At 34.4% G+C, this 21,736-nt stretch overlaps 1 protein-coding gene across 1 annotated transcript in view; it reads right to left on the bottom strand.

The window, feature by feature from the left end:
- The window catches only part of NDST3 (N-deacetylase and N-sulfotransferase 3), a 223,764-nt gene that overhangs the window by 184,547 nt on the left and 17,481 nt on the right, over positions 1–21,736 (bottom strand). Inside the window, exon 2 of the mRNA XM_010364853.2 lies at positions 18,673–19,808. Within this exon, the coding sequence (XP_010363155.1) occupies positions 18,673–19,653 (981 nt within the window). The 5' untranslated portion in view covers positions 19,654–19,808. The remainder of the gene's footprint in view (positions 1–18,672; positions 19,809–21,736) is intronic.

Raw genomic sequence — 21,736 nt, 5'->3', positions numbered from 1 at the left:
ACTGGTTCTCTGCTCTTGAACCCTGTTTCCTGTTAGGCTGTTTATCAATGACAATGCATGCACAGCGGGACAAGAACCTTATTAGTAATTCTAATTTTGCCCTGGCCTTATGATCTTGCTCTGCCCCCATTTGCCTTGTGATATTTTATTGCCTTTGAAGCATGTAATCTCTGTGACCTACACCCTATTGGTACACTCTCTCCCCTTTGAAAATCGCTAATAAAAACTTGCTGGTTTTGTGGCTCAGGGGCATCACGTTACCTGCCAACACGTGATGTCACCCCTGGAGACCCAGCTGTAAAATTTCTTTCTTTTGTACTCTTTCTCTTTATTTCTCAGATCAGCTGACACTTAGGGAAAATAGAAAAGAACCTATGTTGAAATATTGGGGGCTGGTTACCCCGATAGATATTCAGTACTGAAACTTGACATTTGACCAAATGGACCTAATAGACATCTACAGAACTTTCCACCCAAAACCAACAGAATGTACATACTTCACATTTGCATATGGCATATAGTCTAAAATCAACCATACAATTGGCCATAAAACAATTCTAAGCAAATTAAAAAAAACTGAAATCATACCAACCAAACTTTCAGACCACAGTGCAATACAAATAGAAATCAATACTATGAAGATCACTCAAAACCATACAATTACATGAAAATTAAGCAAGCTACTCCTGAATGACTTCTTGATAAACAATGAAATTAAGTCAGAAATTAGGAAATTCTTTGAAAATAATGAGAACAAAGATACAACCTACCAGAATCTCTGGGATACAGCTAAAGCAGTGTTAAGAGGAAAATTTATAGCACTAAATGCTCACATAAAAAGGTAGAAATACCTTAAAGGTAGCATCACACCTAGATGAGCTGGAAAAACAATAGCAAACTAACTACAGAAGTAGCAGAAGACAAGAAATAACCAAAATTAGAACTTAACTGAATGAAACTGAGACGTGAAAAAATGAACTGAATAAAATTGAGACATAAAAAAGCATGTAAAAGATCAACAAAACTAGAAGTTAGGTTTTTGAAAAAATAAATAAGATTGATAGCTAACTAGGCAAATAAAGAAAAAAAGAGAGAAGATCCGAATAAACAGAATCAGAAATGACAAAGGGGACAATACCACTGACCCCATAGAAATAAAAAAAAACCCTCAGAGACTATTATGAACACCTCTCTCCACAAAAACTAGAATATCTACAAGAAATGGACATATTTCTGGAAGCATGTTCCAAAATTCAACCAGGAAGAAACTGAAACCCTCAACAGACCAATAATGAGTTCTGAAATTGAATCAGTAATAAAAAGCCTACCAACCAGGAAAAGCCCAGGACCAGATAGATTCACAGCTGAATTCTACCAGACATAGAAAGAAGAACTGGTACCATTCCTAATGAAACTATTCCAAAAAAAATTGAGGAGGGACTCCTCCTTAACTTGTCTTATGAGACCAGCATCATTCTGATACCAAAAACCTGGCAGAGATACAACAACAAAAAAAGAAAACTTCAGACCAATATCCTGGATGAACACAGAAGCAAAAATCCTCAACAAAATATTAGGAAATAGAATAAAGCAGCACATCCAAAAGCTAATTCATCACAGTCAAGTAGGTTTTTTTCCCTAGGATGTAAGGTTGGTTCAATATATGCAAATCAATAAATGTGTTTTATCACGTAAATAGAATTAAAAACAAAAAACACATGATTATCTCAATGCAGAAAAGCGTTTGATAAAATTTAGGTTCCTTCATGTTTAAAAACCATCAACAGACTAGGCATTGAAGGAATATACCTCAGAATAATAAGGGATATCTATGACAAACCCACAGCCAATATCATACTGAACAGGCAAAAGCTGGAAGCATATCCTTTGACAACTGGAACAAAACAAGGATCCCCACTGTCACTACTCCTATTCAACATATTCTCTGGAAATCCTATCCGAGAAATTAGGCAAGAGAAAGAAACAAAAGGCATCCAAATATGAAGAGAGAAAGTCAAACTATTTATGTTTGCAGATGATATAATTTTATATATAGAAAAGCCCAGTCTCTGCCTAAAAACTCCTAGATCTAATGAATAACTTCAGCAAAGTTTCAAGATACAATATCAATGTACAAAAGTCAGTAGCATTTCTATACACCAACAACATCAAAGCTGAGTGCCAAATCAAGAACACAATCCCATTCACAATAGCCACTCACAAACCAAAATACCTAGGAGTACAGCTAACTAGGGAGGTCAAAGATTTCTACAGGGAGAATTGTACAACACTATTGAAAGAAACTAAAGACAACACAAAGAAAGGAATAACATTCATTGCTCATGAATAGGAAGAATCAATATTGTTAAAATGGCCATACTGACCAAAGCAATTTACAGATTCAGTGCTATTTCTATCAAACTATCAATGATGTTCTTCACAGAATTAGAAAAAAAAAAATACTCTAAAAATCATATGAAACAAAAAAAGTGCCCAAATAGCCAAAGCAATCCTAAGCAAAAAGAACAAAACTGGAGTTATCACATTACCTGACTTCAAACAATACTTCAAGGCTATAGCAACCCAAACAGCATGGTACTGGTACTAAAACAGACATATAGACCAATGGAACAGGTTAGAGAACCCAGAAATAAAGCCTCACACTTACAGCCATCTGATCTTCATATAAAAAATGTTCAACATCCCTAATCATTAAAGAAATGCAAATCAAAAGCACAATGATATACCATCTCACACCAGTCAGAATGGCTATTCTTAAAAGATGCTGGTGAGGTTGCAGAGAAAAGATGACATACAGTGCTAGTGGGAATCTGAATTAGTTCAGCCACTGTGGAAAGTAGTTTGGCAATTTCTCAAATAACTTAAAATAGAACTACCATTGCATTATTGTATTATTGGATATATACTCAAAAGAATATAAATTGTTCTACCTTAAAGACATATGCATGTGCATGTTCATGGCAGCACTATTCACAATAGTAAAGACATAGAATCAACCTAGATTCCCATAAGTAGTAGACTGGATAAAGAAAATGTGGTAAATAGACACCATGGAATATCATGCAGCCATGAAAAAGAACTAGGTCATGTCCTTTGTAGAACACCCCAGTGGATGGAGCTGGAGGCCATTATCCCAGGCAAACTAACGCAGGAAGAGAAAGCCAAATACTGCATGTTCTCACTTATTAATGGGAGCTAAACACTGAGTACATACGAAAGCAAAAAAGAGGGCAATAGACAACAGCACCTACTTGAGGATGGAGGGTAGGAGGAGGATGAGGATTGAAAAACTAACTATTGGATGTTATGCTTATTTCCTGAGTGATGAAATAATCTGTAAGCCAAACCCCTGTGACATGCAGTATACCTGTATAACAAACCTGCACATGTACCCCTGAAACTGAAATAAAAGTTATAAGAAAATATGAAAGTCAAGATAACAATGTTTGAGTCTACAGAATTGAGGGTTGAACACATTGATGACAGATTTGGTAAGAACCACAGGCTGGGAAATTTGTTTCAAATTGAAAGTAAACTTATGGACTGTATCAAAATAATAGAGAGTAGGGAGTAATCATATGAATGCCTACAGAATATTTTAAACAAGTTATATATCAGATGGATAATGTTATTCTGGGAAACCAGAGAGTCTTGGAATTCTCTGCCTCACCAGAAGTCAGGGAGGCCAACCAGCCTTCTCACACATGAATTCATTGGGGCTGTTATGAAAGCATACCATGCGGAGGAAGGGGAATCCTAATTCTCAGAAGCAGTGTTCTGTTCACCCTATTTCACCATATAATTACTCTGCTCAAGTCAATTGGTGCTGGGCTTTTCTTAGTAATGTTTTAAAGAATTTCAGAGTTAGAACTGGTCGAGGCCTTACTAGTGATTAAATCTAATTGTCTAATCCCAGGAAAAGAAACAAACCCAGAGATAAAGATTTATGATTTGTAAAGTGCTTTCACACTCATAGGTTCGCTGCATTCTTATTTCATTGCCATCTTTGCAGGGGAGAAATGAGCTCTGAGAGTATACATGTCAGTAAGTTGTTCACTGCAGGAACACAGTGTGCCAGGTCCTACAACCTGGTATATTTTGAAAGAGATTGCATCAGCCTTCCCCCTTTATGATATTAATAAAAGATTTTAAACTTAATTTGTAAGAATTAAAACTTTCTGGGAATATAAATATATAAAGGTTAGCAACAAAGGAACATGCTGTTCCATTTATGGAGTGTGAAATAAGAGGAAAAATAATAACTGATTGGTCAAGAACAAAAACAAACACCCAATGGAAAACAATTGACAAGAAACAATTCTCAAAAGGGAAATACAAATGGATGATAAACCTAAGTGACCATATTAACTCTTGCTTAGAAATACAAATAACAATTAAAAAAATGAATGAAATTAAACATTTTACCTAATAGATTTGCAAACATTAAAGAATGACTAAATCCAATGTGTAGAGAGACTGAGGAGAGAATTACCTTTTGCTTTCTTCTTTGTAGTTTTCTATATTAATTATTTTCATTACTAAGTGTGTGGATTGTTTATATATTTAAACAATAAAAATTTATTTTCATTTTGGACATTTGGACCAAAAAACCCCAAACAGGGCTCACCCTAATTGTAGTTTCTCAAAGGCAAATGTTAAAGCTTCCTAAGGTAAAATTTCTTTATTCAAAAAATACTTCTCTTGCTAACATTTAAAAAAATCACCTCATGGGGTGCTCTATCCCACCTATTATTCAACCTCAGATCTCTTTTGTAATTTCTTTGATATCTCATTAGAAGCACATTCAATTAGACCTGAAGTGTAAATAACCTCTCTCTCTCTGTTCCTTCCCCTTTAGGAAAACAATTCCCATTTCTCTATTCTAGTTCTTACACCTCCTGATCATAACTTTCTCTGCTGGAGTCTTTCTTCTGACTGATCGGATGTACAGTTTCCTGAAAGAACACAGAAGCAATGTGCCTTTTATTACTTTGTCAAAATTATCCAGTGTCCTCTTACTAGGCAATACTAACAAGTCATCCACTTATTGGAATTACTGTCTTTAATCTTCTGTTTCTTGTCCCTTCATGTAAAATCTACCCTATTGATCTCCATAGGCAGTTTCACATGTACACATATTTGCCAAAATATTATCACACTGTCTTGGTATATGGTTCAAAATAACTAAATGTAAGAACTTTTCCAGCATCAGATCAAACTCAGTCACAAAACTATTAGTTCTATTGTGACCTCTTTCCATTATATATTTGCTTATATATGTAAAATTAAATATTTTTATACAACATGATTTTAACATACTTTCTACTGGGAAAAATAATAGGATCCAGGTCTTCATATTTTACAATAATATCAAATGTAGTCTATTTAAACCCATGTTTCCACAAATGGGCATTTCTACTACTTGTATTAGAATCATCTAGGTGATCTGGGCCTCTCTCTTCCCCCGATCTACCAAGACAAAAATCTTTGAGTGTGGAATTGGGGAATCTGCATTTTTAAGCCAACATTTAAAGTGATTTCTCTTGGCTCTTCTGTGGTTTGGAAACTCATGAAAATAGTCCTATATTGATAAGTGATTAAACACATCTGAATATCACTGAGTGAAAGAATGATTAAGAGGAAACTAGTGATGAATTCTTGGACCATTCCTTTAAAAAAATACAGTAGGACTTTGCTTTCTGTTCATTTACAAGTTACCTGTAGATTGATCACTGGTGCCCAGTAAATCTGTGTTTCAGGTTCATCAACAATAAAAGTACAGGTATACTTGGGTGTGCTGGCATGGGCCTGTGATTTTAACTGCTTGGAAGGCTGAGCTTGAGCCTGGGAGTTTAAGTTCAGCCTGGGCAACATGGTGAGACTCTGTCTCAGGAAAAAAAAAAAAAAAAAAAAGATCAGGTATAAGCTGTTGACTATATCATATGTAAGTGACTGGAAGGATTAGTTTTAATTAAGTAATAACTTTGTTCCTTAGAGACATTCAGTTACAACAGAGAAACAATCTGAAATCTGCTGATGGCTTGAAAACAAAGATAATTAATTACCCTCCTAGACTTTCCTTGCTTTTGAGGATGTTGCATTGAAATTGTGTCAATTTCTTTTCGTTTTTTCTTTTTTCTTTTTATTTAGTTATTTACTTACTTTAAGTTCCAGGATTCATATGTAGAGTGTGCAGGTTTGTTATATAGGTATATGTGTCCCATGGTGTTTTGCTGCACCTATCAATCCGTCACCTAGGTTTTAAGCCCAGCATGCATTAGCTATTTGTCCTGATGCTCTTCCTCCCCTCACCCCCGCCCCCCACATTGATATTGTGTCAATTTCTAAGTATGGAGCATTGAACATAGGCCCTCCTAGGCCTCTTCAGAGGCTCTCAAGTATTCTGAAGTTTGATGAACAGCCTCTTGCCACTGGCATCTTTAGAGTTAGATTCCACTTAGGTAAACCTAACTTTTTTGAATACAATGAGGAGCTGTGTCTTCTTTGAGAATGGTGACTGAGTACTAATTAGTTCTTGCAAAGTGCAAATGACAATGCTATTGGAGATCTGCTTCTAGCAGGACAGTCCTTGCAAGAAAGAAAAATGTGTCTTTAGTTTTCCATTCTTCATTTGCCCCTCAATTAGAGCAATGACAATGTCCCTGTATCACATTAGAAATGACATAGACTGGGAAAGTATTTTCTCCCTTTACTTCCTTTAAATACTTATTGCATTTCTAGAGCAGATTAGCAAATCATGTCGAGATCCTTTGAATATTAACCTAACTTACTTTTTTAAAGCAATCACACTAGAGTTAAAATGGGTTTTCATTATAATGTCTTTTTCCTGAAAATATTGTCAAATAATTTTTGTTAAATGTTATACAAAATTTCCTAGAAGTATTTTTCAGCATATCAGAAATCTGAGTTTGGCAGGATATAACTATTCACTACTCCATTGGCAGCAGTTCTAATCTTCATTTTATTGTCAAAACCACTTGAATTCATTTATTCAAGAATATCGAGTAAGCTGTCTTTCTATGTGAACTCAAATACTTTATCTTTTAAGATTCTTAGATAAAAATGGCTCTGTTATATGTTATTCTGGCACTATATATATAAAATATAAATACATAAATAATATATATAATTTTTATATATTATATCAAATATATATTATATAAAATATATGTCATATATTTCTATTAATATATATTAACTATATATTATATATTTATATAATATATTATATATTAATATATTATATAAATATATAATATAATATACAAATATATTTGTATATTTTATATATTATATTATATATTTATATTTGTATATTATATATCATATAATATACAAATATATAGTATATTATATATCATATAATATATACTATTTATAATATATATAACATATATTATATAATATATATAATATATTCATCCAAAAGAATAGTGAAGGATTTATTATTGTTATTTTTGAGGATAGATCATTGTTCAATGCCTCAACCAGTTGATCTAATTTCTACATGCAATTTTTTTTTCCCAGAAATCTGATTCTACTCAGTTTATGTAGTCAGAGAAAAAAATAGAGACAAGTAGTTACGTAAAATAAAAATGTATGTATGAAAGGGGAAAAAAGGTACATTACTATACCAGGCACCAGGATATCAAAGCAGGGGAGATAAGGCAGGGGAGATAAATAGAGAAGGGATAAACAGATAAAACACCATTGTTGTTTCTAGATTGGGGTAGTTAGAATAGAAATTCCAAAGAAGGAAAGGCCAGTACAATAAGGGCACTAAAACTGAGGTGGATGCAGAAACATAAATCAAAGAGAACAAAATAGAAAAATGAAAGTATAATGAAATGGTGACAATGAAAATGGTAAACTGTGCTTAGGTAACTATGTGGTAGTCCTAATCAACTGGCTTTCAAAACAGTCTCTAGTGTCATAATTGATGCACTTCTAGAAACATGTTATTAGAAACTCCTAAAGTAGTGAATTGATCATAGTCACACATCTGCTCCAATCAAGCAATCTTTGGAGAGGTACATTTCTTAAGATACCTAAGTGAAGGGACAGTTACTTGCTCCCCCATGTTAACCTCCTGAGTGTAAGGAATATGAAGCATTTAACAGCACAATAATTTAATTTTCTCCAGTTAACTACTGTTAACTCAGAGATCTAGAGTAATTGTTTGAGCATCTATATGCCATCAAGATTTCATTTCCCAGTGAGGAAAACAGTGAAGTAGTAGAATTTCTTGGAGAGTTGAGTCATTGTAAGGATTGTAGCATGATTACCTGAAGAGCATAGCTTGTGGTACACAGAATAATATCTCCTTTGCCTCCCCTACCAAGAAATCCATGTCCTAATCCCTGGAACCTGTGAATGTGAACATTACAAGGCAAAAGAGATTTTGCAAATGTGATTAAGTTAAGGACTTTGATATGGGGAGATTAATCTGGATTATCCAGGTGGGCCATATGGGTCCTTAAAAGCAGATAACCTTTCCAGTTTTAGTAAGAGAGAGATGTGGCTATGAAATAAGGCACAGAGAGTATTTCTGACTTTAATGATGAAGGAAGGGAATATGAGCCAAGGAATGTGGGCAGAATCCAGAAGATGGAAACAGCAAGGTGATGGGTTCTCCCCTAGTGCCTCCAGAAAGAAACACAGCCCTGTGGATATCTTGAACTTAGCTCAGTAAGATCCATGTTGGATGTCTGACTTTCAGAAATGCAAAATGACAAATTTGGGTTGTTTTAAGCCACTAAGTTGGTGGTAATTTGCTTTGGCATTAATAGAAAACCATAGTTATTTTAGCAATTGGTGTAATTAATAACTATAACTATTAATAATCATTATAACTATTAATATTAAAATAAGAAAGCATTTAAATTCTAATGTGTATTATAGAGGTAAATTTTAATTTTAAAAATTTCAGTTCATCTAGAAGTGTAATAAGTTGGCTATATTTCTTTGGTTATAAACAGTTTATAAATTATGTCAAATAGATCTCATGATTTATTTTATATTAACATCATGATTTTAATATCCACTTTATATTTCAGTCTCCAGTTTCATTATTCATGGAAGCTTATAAAACTTAAGAATAAAAAAGTGCTTTAGCTATTAATTCATTTTTCCCAGAGACTAAGTGACAATATGTCAGAATTTACTTGACTTTTTCTATTTTGTTTGTGTGCTTTAAAAAATGTTAGGAATGCTGGCATAAAGCAGTTTTAAACATCACACAGACTTTAAAATCTGAGTACATACGATAGAAAAAGTGAAATTATCAGAATTATGGGCAATTTTCTTTCTTTAATTGACTGAGTGCCAGAAGGACCTGTCACTATGCTGTCACTATGCCACTCTAATACATCAAAAACTTATTTCAGCCCAAGACATTTCAAGAAGTGACTAATACTAATTTTTGCTCCAGACATATAAGCAAATCTAGGGCAAAACTTCAGATAAAACCCATCAAACTATAACAGAATCTGATAGGATGCAATTTACTGTAAAGTAGAGTTTGGCAAGAAGAAATTGCTATGGACACCACCTAACACCAGTTGTGTTAAGCTCACAACTGTGAAGCACAAGAGGTGGAAAAGCTCAGATTTTGGAGCCAGGTAGACCTAAATTTTATATTCTAGGAATGCCACTGACTAGTTGTAAGATCTTGGGCAAGTTAGTCATAAGCTATCAGCCTCAGTTTCTTTATGTAAAATGATGCTGCTTATAATCTTTGTTTTATAGGATTTCTATGAGAATTAAATGATGAAGCAAAGCACTTAAAACAATGTATGTACTCAGTAGTGTTACCTATTTTGGGAGTAACTTACTTCAGTTTTTATAGGTTTAACAGTATAAACCACCAGCATAGAGATACAAAAATGATTTTTTACATGCTGATTTATTTTCTGGAAACATGGAATGTTAGAAGAAATCAATTCTCTTGACCAAGAGAAGGACATAATCCAGTAACTGGCAAATAGTACAATTTTCTCCAAGGTTTTTGATTTCCTTTATCAAAAATGTGTTTCATTATTCATCAGCGTATCCTTTGAAACCTTATGACATTATTTTAACAGAGTAAATGTGCATAATTTTCTTAATATCTGTATAACCTAAATCTCTGTTCTGAATTTGCCTCTTGTATTCTTCTGCTACTACAGTACGTAGAAGTCATCATTGTCTGGTTGAGCTTTGGTACCGTCTATGACAGCCCTCGTGTATCACGTGTGGGCTGGATTCACTGCATCAGACTTTTTTTCTTTTTTTTGAGACGGAGTTTCGCTCTTGTTGTCTGGGCTAGAGTGCAATGGCGAGATCTCAGTTCACTGCAACCTCCATCTCCCGGGTTCAAGCTATTCTCCTGCCTCAGCCTCCAGAGTAACTGGGACTACAGCGTCCTCCACCACACCCGAATAATTTTGTATTTTTAGTAGAGATGGGGTTTCTCCATGTTGTTCAGGCTGGTCTTGAACTCCCGACCTCAGGTGATCTGCCCGCCTCAGCCTCCCAAAGTGCTGGGATTACAGGCATGAGCCACTGTACCCGGCCTGCATCAGACCTTTAAAAAATGTAATTAGTCACCAAATATCCTGTTCACATATTCATGTGTTCAGTAACAGCATTTTGCTTTCTTTAAATAATGTATAACTCATTCTTTTAGAATGTCATTGCATAACAAATCACTCCTTAATAGTAGAGAAACATTCCATTTCACAATGTAACAACAAATTTAATACAATATATTAAATGTAAATAGATTATGAATATGAAATAGTTTTTCCCTTTGCTAATCTATTTTATGGTTTCCCCATGTTAAATTATAAAATTATTTCCTTAAAATAACTGTATAGTTGTATAGTTGCTAGCACACTATGGCTATTTGAATGTGATAATAATATTGACAGTAATTTATGTTCCTCTGCATTTTTAATATGATCACATTATATCAAATGTAGAAATAAGTATTCCACCAAACAAAGAGAGAGAGGAAGAGGGAGGGAGAGAGAAAGGGAGACAAACATTTCATATACATTCATAAGAATGGTCTCAAATTGCCTAACGTTGTGACAATCATAAAACAATTAGGGACCAGTGGAACTGGACATTCTGTTACCAAAAATGTTTAGGTGACTTCCAGGGAGCAGTAATCTTCCCGGTATGAGCAAAAATGGATATATATGAGGGAACTGTTAACTAGGCATTGTGAACTCAACCAAGCTATCTTTGAAGGATGAGGGAAAATAAAGACATTTACAATGCAGAAAATCTGAGATGGTTTACCATTAATAGATTCTCATTGAAGGAAGTCTTTAAAATAAAGTTTAGACTATTACCATGAATAAATTCTCATTGAAGGAAGTCTTTAAAGTTTAATAACTAATTATTTAAACTTACATAATTTTAGTTCAGCCTAAAGGTTTTTCTATACATCATGACTATAACAAGTAGAGGTGTAAACAGACCACAGTCTACACTTGTGCCAATTATTGTATTTTGGCCAGTCAATTGTGTTCGAATCATGTTCAAATAAGGCAAACACTAACCTGTAACCAATCCAGCTGTTTCTGCCCTCACGTCTGTTTTCTGTATGTCACTTTCCTTTTTCTATCCATAAATCTTCTTCCACCATGTGGCTGCGCTGGAGTCTCTGAACCTACTCTGGCTTGGAAGGCTGCCAAATTCATGAATTGTTCATTGCTCAATTAAATTCCTTTAAATTTAATTCAGCTGATGTTTTTCTTTTATCATGTCTAAAGGATATACTTCAGAAAGAATGCAGTTCATTCATTCAACAAATGTATAGTGAGCCAGGCACATTTCTCTGTGCTGGAGATACATCAGTGAACAAAACAGAGGAAAAAAAAATCTTGCCCTAATGAAGCTTACATTTTAATAGTCAAAATAACAAAGTAGTGGCCAAAACCTCAATTATTTTTGCACCAATCTAATAAATTAGTAAAATATATGGTACGTATGGTAGCATGCTGTGAAGCCTTTAACAATTGGATCTTTGTGAATAAAAAGCCCAGATTTGTAGTATTTGTCCATTTTTATGGTGTAAATACTCCTTCCCTAAAGCTGGGAAGAGATGCACAAAATTGACCTTATAAGCCAGTGTGAGCCAGTTTTGCACATCATTGGTGATCATAAGTGCCAGAACGAAACATTCTCAGGGAAAGATGGGAGATTTAGGGGTTGCAACTTTAAAGAGAATGGTCAGAGAAGACTTCACTGGGCAAGTAACATTTGAGTAAAGACCCAAAGGAAGCAAAGAAGAGAGCCATGCACCAATCTGGGGGAAGGACACTTTAGGGAGAAAGAACAGCAAGTGCAAAATTCTGAAACAGGAGCGAGGAACAGCAAGGATACTAGAGAAGCTGCAGTAGAGTGAGTGAGGGAAAAGGAGCTGGGCGTGTAGCAGAGATAAAGACCCTGGAAGTTGCTGGAGGGTTTTGAGGAGAGGAGGGTCATGATCAAAATTATGTGTCAATGGCATGACTCTGTCTGCTCTATAAAAAAAAGGGGTGAGGTGTAGAAGCTGAGAATTGCATCAGATGGGAAAAAGTGAATGGTTAGCAAAGAAAACAGTAGAAATCTGGCAAATCTAATCAAATTTTGATGGTAGTAAAAACAACAGTGCCTAATATCCAGGGTTAAACAACAACATTCACATCCAGAACAAGAATAACCTATCAGCCAAAGGAGAGAGAGCATTATTGGAGATAAAGAACTTTCTACCTTTTGACTGAGGTATGAAGATATTGGCACTTGTTTAATGCATATGTTTAAATTTCTGGAAAAACTACTCAAAAAAAAAAAAGAGAGATAAAATACATTCATTTAAACCAGCAATGGATAGAAAAAAGAAAGAAACTGACAATTCAAATGAAGGTAAAAATGAAGAGAGAAAAAGACGAGACGAAATATAACCAGTGGAGCAAATATAAAACACAAAATAAAGTAGCTAAAATAAATCCATATACATTGATAATCCAATTAACTATATGTAGATTGATCTTGTTAATTAAAAGACAAATATTGACAGAGTAGACAAAAAGCAAAGTTCACCTTGAAGCTATTTTCAAAGCTAATTTACAGTGTGAAGACAGCAAAGAGATTAAAAATATATAAAAAAGGGGTAAGATATATTTCTCAAATACTAATCAAAAGAAAGCTGGTATAGCTGTATTAGCATTAAGCAAAACAAACAAAGGCAAAACAACATTAATACAGTTAAAAAGATAACATAGAATGATAAAGCATTATATTAAAATACAATTTCAAAATATATGCACCTAACAAGCTTCAAAATATAGAAGGCAATAATTTTCAGAATAAGGAAATACTTTCAATCAACCATCAGAGTTGGAAAATTAAACATAACTCTTTTGATAGCATCAGGGATACCACTCCTCTCCCGCACACCCCAAAGAAGAATACAGTAAGAAGACAGATTTGAAAAACATAGTTAACAAGGTTGTATTGATATACCTTGATTAGAGAATATATGTTCCTGTCAAGTACATGAGGCATACTGTATCCAGTTATAAAGTAAATCTAGCAAATTTGAAGTATTGGTATCAAGCAGATACATGATTCTATAGCATAATAAAATTAAATGAATATCAGTAAATAAGAGATAAGAAACATCAGATATAATGGAAAGGAACTCAAGAAATATGAGTTTAGGAGAAAAGTGGCAAAACATTAATACTATGTACAGTGTACAGGTCTTGACATTTACACAGAGCACTTGAATAGTGAACTGTCTGGAGAAATTTTTTCTGCCTTTCTATGTGTACTTATGACAGAATAATTGATTGCAGTTGTGTTTTCCCCCTCCTCCCAGTATTTGGTATGTTTTTTTTTTAGCGATATTATGAAGCCTCTAGCTTCCCCTTAGCTGGTGTGGTGAATATTCATAATGAAGTTAAGCAGCACAGAGTGCACCTTTACACTCCAATTAGAGCCTCCTACAGTCAGCCCCAAGCAAGACTAAAAAGTCAGCTGAGTTTGTCTTTTGAGCTTGATATGTCTTATTTTTCAGTTTTCTGGCTTCCCACTTCTATTTTCAGCACTTTCTTTTCCCTAAGTACTCTTGGATCTTCTGTTAGAAAGGAAAATAATGATATAGTCACTCATGACATTGTATTTAAAATTTAAACACTTCCCTCTCTTCTGTGGCCACTTAAAAATGTAGACTTTTTTAAGGGCTAGTATACAAATACACAAATTATGGTATATTGAAATGTAGGAAAAGAGTGGGAAAGGTCTGTGGTGGTTAAAAAAGGAAAGTGGCTGTTGAGTACCTCCAGAAAGAAGTACAAGGTACTCCAGGAGGAGCCACAGTTACCTCTTCAGTAAGCTCAGATGTGACCGGGCGAGTTCTTCATTTTCCGATGAATTTTAGAAATTTTCTCAAAGTTTGAAAGAAATGTGTACCTATTACAGAAATAGAAGAGAGAGAGGAAGGGAGAGATGCAGGAGGGAGTGATATGTAACCTCTTTTATGCATTGCGAGTATTCAGCTGCAAGGAGTTCAGTAAAACTCTGAAAGACCACCTTTTCCAGAGTCTTTTCATTCAACTTCTCAAATGTCTTGAGACATAAATGTTATATGAAATGGTAGGTCTAAAGGTATAATGGATCTTATGACAAGAGTGAGTTAATGCATCTAAAAGATCATATGGGTTGTTAGTGTTCACTGGGTCATGAAGTGCTTTCATATAAAACTAAAATGCTTTAATTGAAGAAACATCACTTTCTCTCTCCAAAAACCCTTAGTCGGGAAGTTTGAGGGTAGGTAATAGATCACAAGGAACTTGAAATTTTGAACATCACTAAAACTCATCCAATAGTCCAATGGAACACATTTGCATGCATATGTCCACAGACACACACACACACACACACACACACACACACACACACACACACTTTCCTGACTTCAATTTCACTGAAATTTGTCCTGCCTTTTTAAAGGAATATTTGAATTATCTAAACAATTTTCTTCTTTGTTTCTTTACAGGCTATGGCTTGTAGCTTGCATATTCCTAGACAAACGAAGACCTCAACTTAGATCTGTTCTTTTTTCTTTTTTTTTTTTTTTTGTCTTTTTGTGGCACGAAGAGTGAAACACTTTGTGCCATGTCATAGTTTCTTTTGTGGCTTTGAGGCTCTTTAAAATATACTCATATTATTCAGTTTCTAGGTGGGTAAAGCTGATATTGCATTGCTATTCAAATCTTCCCATTAAATAAGGAAGCACATTTTCTGTTCCACATAAGGAATAAAAGTAACATCCATGCAGTGATTAGTTTAGTAGTTAAAATTTATGTCTGGCACTCTCCTTCCAGTTGATACATAACAGTTTATGTAACTTTTGATTTTCTCACATTCTTTTAAATTTTCCAAACACTTAAAATAGGGAAAATATAATATTTTCTCATAAGTGGTAACAATTAAGTAATTGATTTAAACATTTGTATTAATTATATATCCTTAATCACAAAATTTATGATTTTCTTTTTAGACCTCATGATTTTTGATTATTTCTTCATTTTCTGATTTAGTCAGGTCACCCCTATCTAACTCTTGGACTCTAAGTTTTAGCACCAAATACTTTCAGTCCTAGACAAACCAGGACAGTTGGTCTTCCTAGACCCAGTCCACCCTCTAGCTACTGTATAATTTCTCTTTTTTCCTTCATACCAAACTTTCTCCACTGAGTGCTCTACATTCTCTTTCTTCACATCTTGACCTCTTCTTGACCCCTTAGTTAGTTAACTCCTGAACGCACTGCAAATGGGCTTTGGTCTCTATCATTCCACTCACATAGATTACGCAAGAGTCCCCAGTGATCTCTGTCTTTTCCCAAAGGAGACTCTCCAGTCCTTACCCCAGTGGACTCTGCTGTTGGGTTTTATACTGCTGATCACACTCCTTCTGAAGCTATAGTATCTCAGCTTCCTAGTCTCCGACTGTTCTTTTAAACTCTTATTCAAGGGATATTTCCCTCTACTTGTTTTCTAAAAGATGATTTTCCTCAATATTCTACATTTGATCATCTTCTCTCATCACTCTATAAATTATTTCCCTGGCTGATCTCACACACCTTCATGTGGTGAATGATTCCCTATAGGATGATGAATTTGAAGTCTATATGTCCTACCCAGACTTTTTCTGTAAAGTAACTACCTGTGAAATGCCTCTGCATCCCACATGCACTTTAATAAAACTGAAAATTTTAATATGACCTTTAATGATCTTCGCTATGATCCTGTTACTTACTGTTGTTGACATCATCAACAATTATTTACCTATGCTGAAATCCTAATGTCATCCTTATATTCTCTTTCATGACAAATTCTAATGTCATGATTATATTCTCTTTCATCTCCATTTAGCCAATTACTAAGTTGTTCAATTTTACTTCCTAAATAGATCTTATTGGTCCTTCCTTCTCCATTCTTACTCCAACTTCCTGGTTTCAAGAAATTGCTATCTTTGTCTGAATTACTACTACAGCTTTCCAAATCATCACATCTATCTAGTCTTACCTTCGAACTTCGTCCTACATTCTTAATACTTACAGGTACACAGCACACACTGAAGTGTTTCCCACAATTTATATAAAATTGTGTAGATATGTTTGTTATTGTGCTTACCATGTTGCAAGCTATTTACCTATTTACCACCCCCACGAGACACTTTATCTTTGTATCCCTAAAGCCTGCCTCTGTGCCTGGAATGGGATATAGCCATATTAAGTATTGAACAGACAGATGCTCAGCACAATGAGCTTTCTTATGACTCTATTCTTCCCTGCCCCTCTTCTAAAGGAATGGACTACAGTTCAAGATTTTATCTGTAAGTTCCAAAAAGTGCTTCACATGTAGTGCACACTTAATAACTAGTTTCAGAATGAATACATGAATGACTGTTTTTACTCTCAGGGCAACTGACTGCAATAAATCAGTGTTTTGAGACACAATCACAGATGCAATTTAGAAGTAATTAAAAAACCGAGATTATTCAAAACATTTTTTTAAAAAGCCTTAGGTAGTTTAGAAAATATATTTCTATCTAAATATGAGCAGTTCATAAAGTACACATGCCAAATTTTTCTTTAATGTGTTCAATAAGCCTCTAATTTTTCATACCCCTGAAAACTGGCTTAACTTCTGGAGCACAAAGACATTTTGTATTTTGTATAATATTAGGGGAAATGGGGGGCTACATAAAAAACTCAGGGATTTATTTACCATATTTTAAGTTTCCATAACAATATATTTGACAGTTTCAAACAATTTCACATCAGAAATATATTCATATTGAAAACATTTCTCACCAAAATAATTTGAAATGGAAAAAATGGAAGAATTATGTATTGTTTGTAATCTTCAAACATGTAATAAATGCTTAAACTACCAGCTTGGTTTAAATTTAGCTATATTTTCAAAAGTAAATACAAAGACTTAATGGAAACTTAAATACAGCTTCTTTATTAATTAATTTCCATTTAGCTAAAAGGAAGAGACTAAAATAATGCCAAGAATATGGAAGTTTTTTTTTCTTTTCAGTCTTCACACTCTTTTACAGTAACATTTAATGGTCCTTCTGGTATTCTTAGCTCACTTAACTAGTGTGATGAACATTACTATTATTTGCCAGATGCTTAGTGCTTTTAGAGAAAAGAACAAAGTTTTCAAGATGTATTTTTTGCTATCTGATTTGGTTCTAGATATTCTACCAAAAGGTCAAAGCTATAGAATAAAAGCTATGTATCAAAAGTCTCACTTTTATGAGAAATCAATATGTAGTATAGCAAAGATAGAATCCTATGATATTTCGAATGGGAAACTAAGATAAATGTAGGTAACTTTAATTTTTAAAATGTTTTAATAGTGAACAATCAGCTGTTTATGTAAGACAATCAACTCATAATAATGACAAACTATTTCAAATAATTGTTTTCTGTTTAAGCGCAGCAGTTTTACACAAGAAGAAATGTAATACAATTTAAATGCAGCATGATTGGCTTCATATATGTGTCAGAAGTGTTCACTGAAATCTAGTTAAATCCTCATGTGTATATGTGAATAAATATGCTTGTACAGTCATTGATCTTCATATTTAGTAGTACTGATTTTCAGTTTCAGAAAAATATAAGAGAAAATGCATTGCATATTTGACTTCCAAAAGTATCTGAACTTGCTACTATGAGATCTGTAATTCTTGAAATTTGTGGAAATATTTATTATCATTAAGACAAATTCACATTTAAATGAGCTAAGTCTGAGATTAGTAATAGTTTTATTTGAGGTAGATAGTTTCTGGACAGTAATTAAACAAAATGATTTCTACTCTAGTTGTAAATACATGTAGAAAACCATTTCAGGGTCCTACCACACTCAAACTTTTAGTAAAATCTTTATTTTTCTTGATTTAGACAGAAGTATATAATCTTATTAGTTGATTTAGGGTGAGTGATAATCCTAGATTGCCCAGACTTTCCCAATAAATCCCACGTCCTGGGTAACCCAGTCGTAGTACAAACTGGGATAGTTGTATCCCTGCTGTGAGATGAACTGAACTTTGAAACTTGAGAAAATAGAGCCTTACCTTTACATCATTGGTGTTCATTCTTGTTCCCTCTTTTCCCACAAATATATCATCAATATCCACAAGAATGTACCTGTCCAAGGACAATGTCAGCCTCTTCCCTGATAAGAAGGAGATGGCATCTATGAAGATGAGCTTATGCAGCCAAAAGTTCAGGTTGTTGCCAAAAAGAACCCTTTGAATTCCATCGTGAAGCCCCAGGTCATGTATGATAGTGGCATAAAAAGCACCTTTAGAGATGGAAGGAGAAAGGTTTTCTGGAGTCTTTACTTTGGCAAATATTACCGGTTGGTAGGCTGAATGATTGATCTGAAAAACTGTCCAGTCAGTTCCAGGTAAAGAACCTTTATCAAGCTTGGAAGATTTGGTCACACGAAGCAATGGAGAATGAGGATTAATACAACAATCTTTTACTGCAAGATTTCCATATATGGAAAAAGGGAAACCTTTTAACTGAAAGCTCTGTACACTCTTCTCACTAGTTTTGTGGAATCCAATGACACCCACACCATATTCTACACAGTATTTATCTAGAAGGCTTCGATTCCAGGAGTCCATATTTATATACTTTAAAATATTCTCATAAATAATGAGAATGTATTTGCCTTTCATTTTGTCTATAAGCGCTGGGAGATCTCCCTTTCCAGGGGCAATTTCAATGTGATACTGGAATCTACTTGATTCTAGAATCATAATGATGTCTTGACCAAGAGATGAGTACTGGCTCTCTACAAATACTAGGACCGTGGGATCTATTCTTGAGGCATCAAAAAGCTTCATTGCTTTCACTTCCATGAGCCGATATGGTAGGTGCTGGAGGTCGCCACAGTCAACTTCTGAAGCTGTCTCAGAGAGTTCATTTTCCTGTTTGTAGCCACTGTACAGATAGTAAGCAGAAATGATAATGCTCACCATACAAAAAGTGGCAAGCAGAATGACTGTTCTTTGAAAGTGCCTGTGAAGCTTCATGATAAAACTCATGTTGTAGGTATTTTCCCCAACTATGCCAATAGAAGCACCATAAAAAGTTAAAAGAAAAGATGGTGTTCCAGCTACTTTCCCAATCTCAGTCAAGAGTTTATGTCACCATTGCAGCTCATTTGTATCACTTGGTCAGGACTCACAGAAAATACAGCCTGAAAAATAGAAAAGAATATAAAACAGTCAGTTTGCAGCATTAAAATAGGCAAGTTTTTTATCTTGTTGACTAGCATAAGTGGCAGAGTATTTGGCAGATGAACTGGTGTATAGCAAATTCGAAGTCCTCCCTTTTCTTCTCCCAGATCTGCGTGAGGACATGGGACTGATAGAAAGAGGAAAAGGGGTACATTGAGCCCTCTATCCCTAGTACAAAAAAGACTTTGGGCTAACAGGAAATTTCATGATATTCACTGTGCTTTGCATCAAACTCTATAGATAGTATAGAACAAAGACCACAGAGCGGTCACCTAAGCCATACACTGCCATTTCTTGCCATCTGGCTATACATTATGTAATACACACTCAAGCTGTTTGTTTTTAATTACAGGTACTGAATGTTTATGCCACAATTAAAACATGTTTTCTTCTTTTCTGCAAAGTCATTGGCACAGTCCATTTTATCATTGTATACACATTTTACATTCATTAGAGAAACAAACTTATGATAATTGCTCTCATTAGAATAGCCCTTTCAAAATGCATATATGGCCTCACAATGCAATTGATTATTTTAGAACTGCATATTTTCATAGTTGCATTTTCCAAAAATCAAAACTGTCACGTGGTAAGATAAATATTAGGAATAAAATACTTCTCAGGGTTTCTGCAAATCTGGTGTGAGACCATTGGGAATCATATACTCTTGGAGAAGAGCATATTTACCTATTGATTCACTTTCTATACCATTCTATTTCCACTTTTTGAGAAGGAGTTTTGTAATTATGTGAAAAACTACTCCAGAAATGTTTTAAAAAATGTAATGAAAACAACTGAGACTTCATGAAACACTTTGTTATGCAATAATTTGAAATCCCTTTTAAGTCTTAGTAACCTTTGAAAGTTTAGTAACTTTGAAAAATAATACGAAAGAAACATGGGCGCTTCTTTTTTTATTTGGGTGTTCTACATTTATTAGGATTACACTTCCTCTGGTATCACAGCACACTGATACAGATTTACTGCTAAGAGTATTTTGAGTGCATGAAGCTTAAGCAAACTGTGTATATATCTCTGTCAACTGAACAATATTTTTTCTCAGGTAGTTGAACTAATGGGAAACGAACACATATTTCCTGGCTAGTCAAATCCAAAATAATGTACAGTCATGCTTGGATTTACCTGGGCACCTAAGGAATTCCTTTCCTTTTAAAAAATTTCAATCATTATTTTAGAGGGTACACATGCAGGTTTACTACCTGGGGATACTGCGGGATGCTGACATTTAGGGTATGGATCTTGTCACCCAGGCAGTAAGCACAGTACCCGATAGGTAGTTTTTCCACCGTGTATGTCCTCCTTCCTTCTTCCTCCCTCTAATAGTCCACAGTGTCTGTTGTTCTTGTGTATATGTCCATGTGTGCTCAGTGTTTAGCTCCCACTTATAAGTGAGAACATGTGGTATTTAGTTGTCTGTTCCTATGTTAATTTGTTTAGGATTATGTCCTCCAGTTGTATCCATGTTACTACAAAAGACATGACTTCATTTTTTTATGGCCACATAGTATTCTATAGTATATTTGTACCACATTTTATTTATCAAATTCACTCTTGATTGGCATCTAGTTTGATTCTTTATCTTATTCACTATTGTGAATAGTGCTGTGATAAACCTACAAGTGTATGCATCTTTTTAGTAGAATGACATATTTTCCTTTGGGCATATACCCAGTAACGGAATCCATGGTCAAGTGATAGCTCTGTTTTAAGTTCTTTCAGAAATCTCCAAACTTCTTTCCATAGTGACTGAATTTGTTTACATTCCCACCAACAGTGTATAAGCATTCCCTTTTCTATGCAGCCTCACCAGCATCTGTTATCTTTTAACTTCTTACTAATTGCCATTCTGACTGGTGTAGATGATATC

This window comes from Rhinopithecus roxellana, chromosome 2, assembly GCF_007565055.1.
Source record: "Rhinopithecus roxellana isolate Shanxi Qingling chromosome 2, ASM756505v1, whole genome shotgun sequence".
NCBI classification, from domain to species: domain Eukaryota; kingdom Metazoa; phylum Chordata; class Mammalia; order Primates; family Cercopithecidae; genus Rhinopithecus; species Rhinopithecus roxellana.
This window is presented reverse-complemented; position numbering and strand designations above follow the sequence as displayed.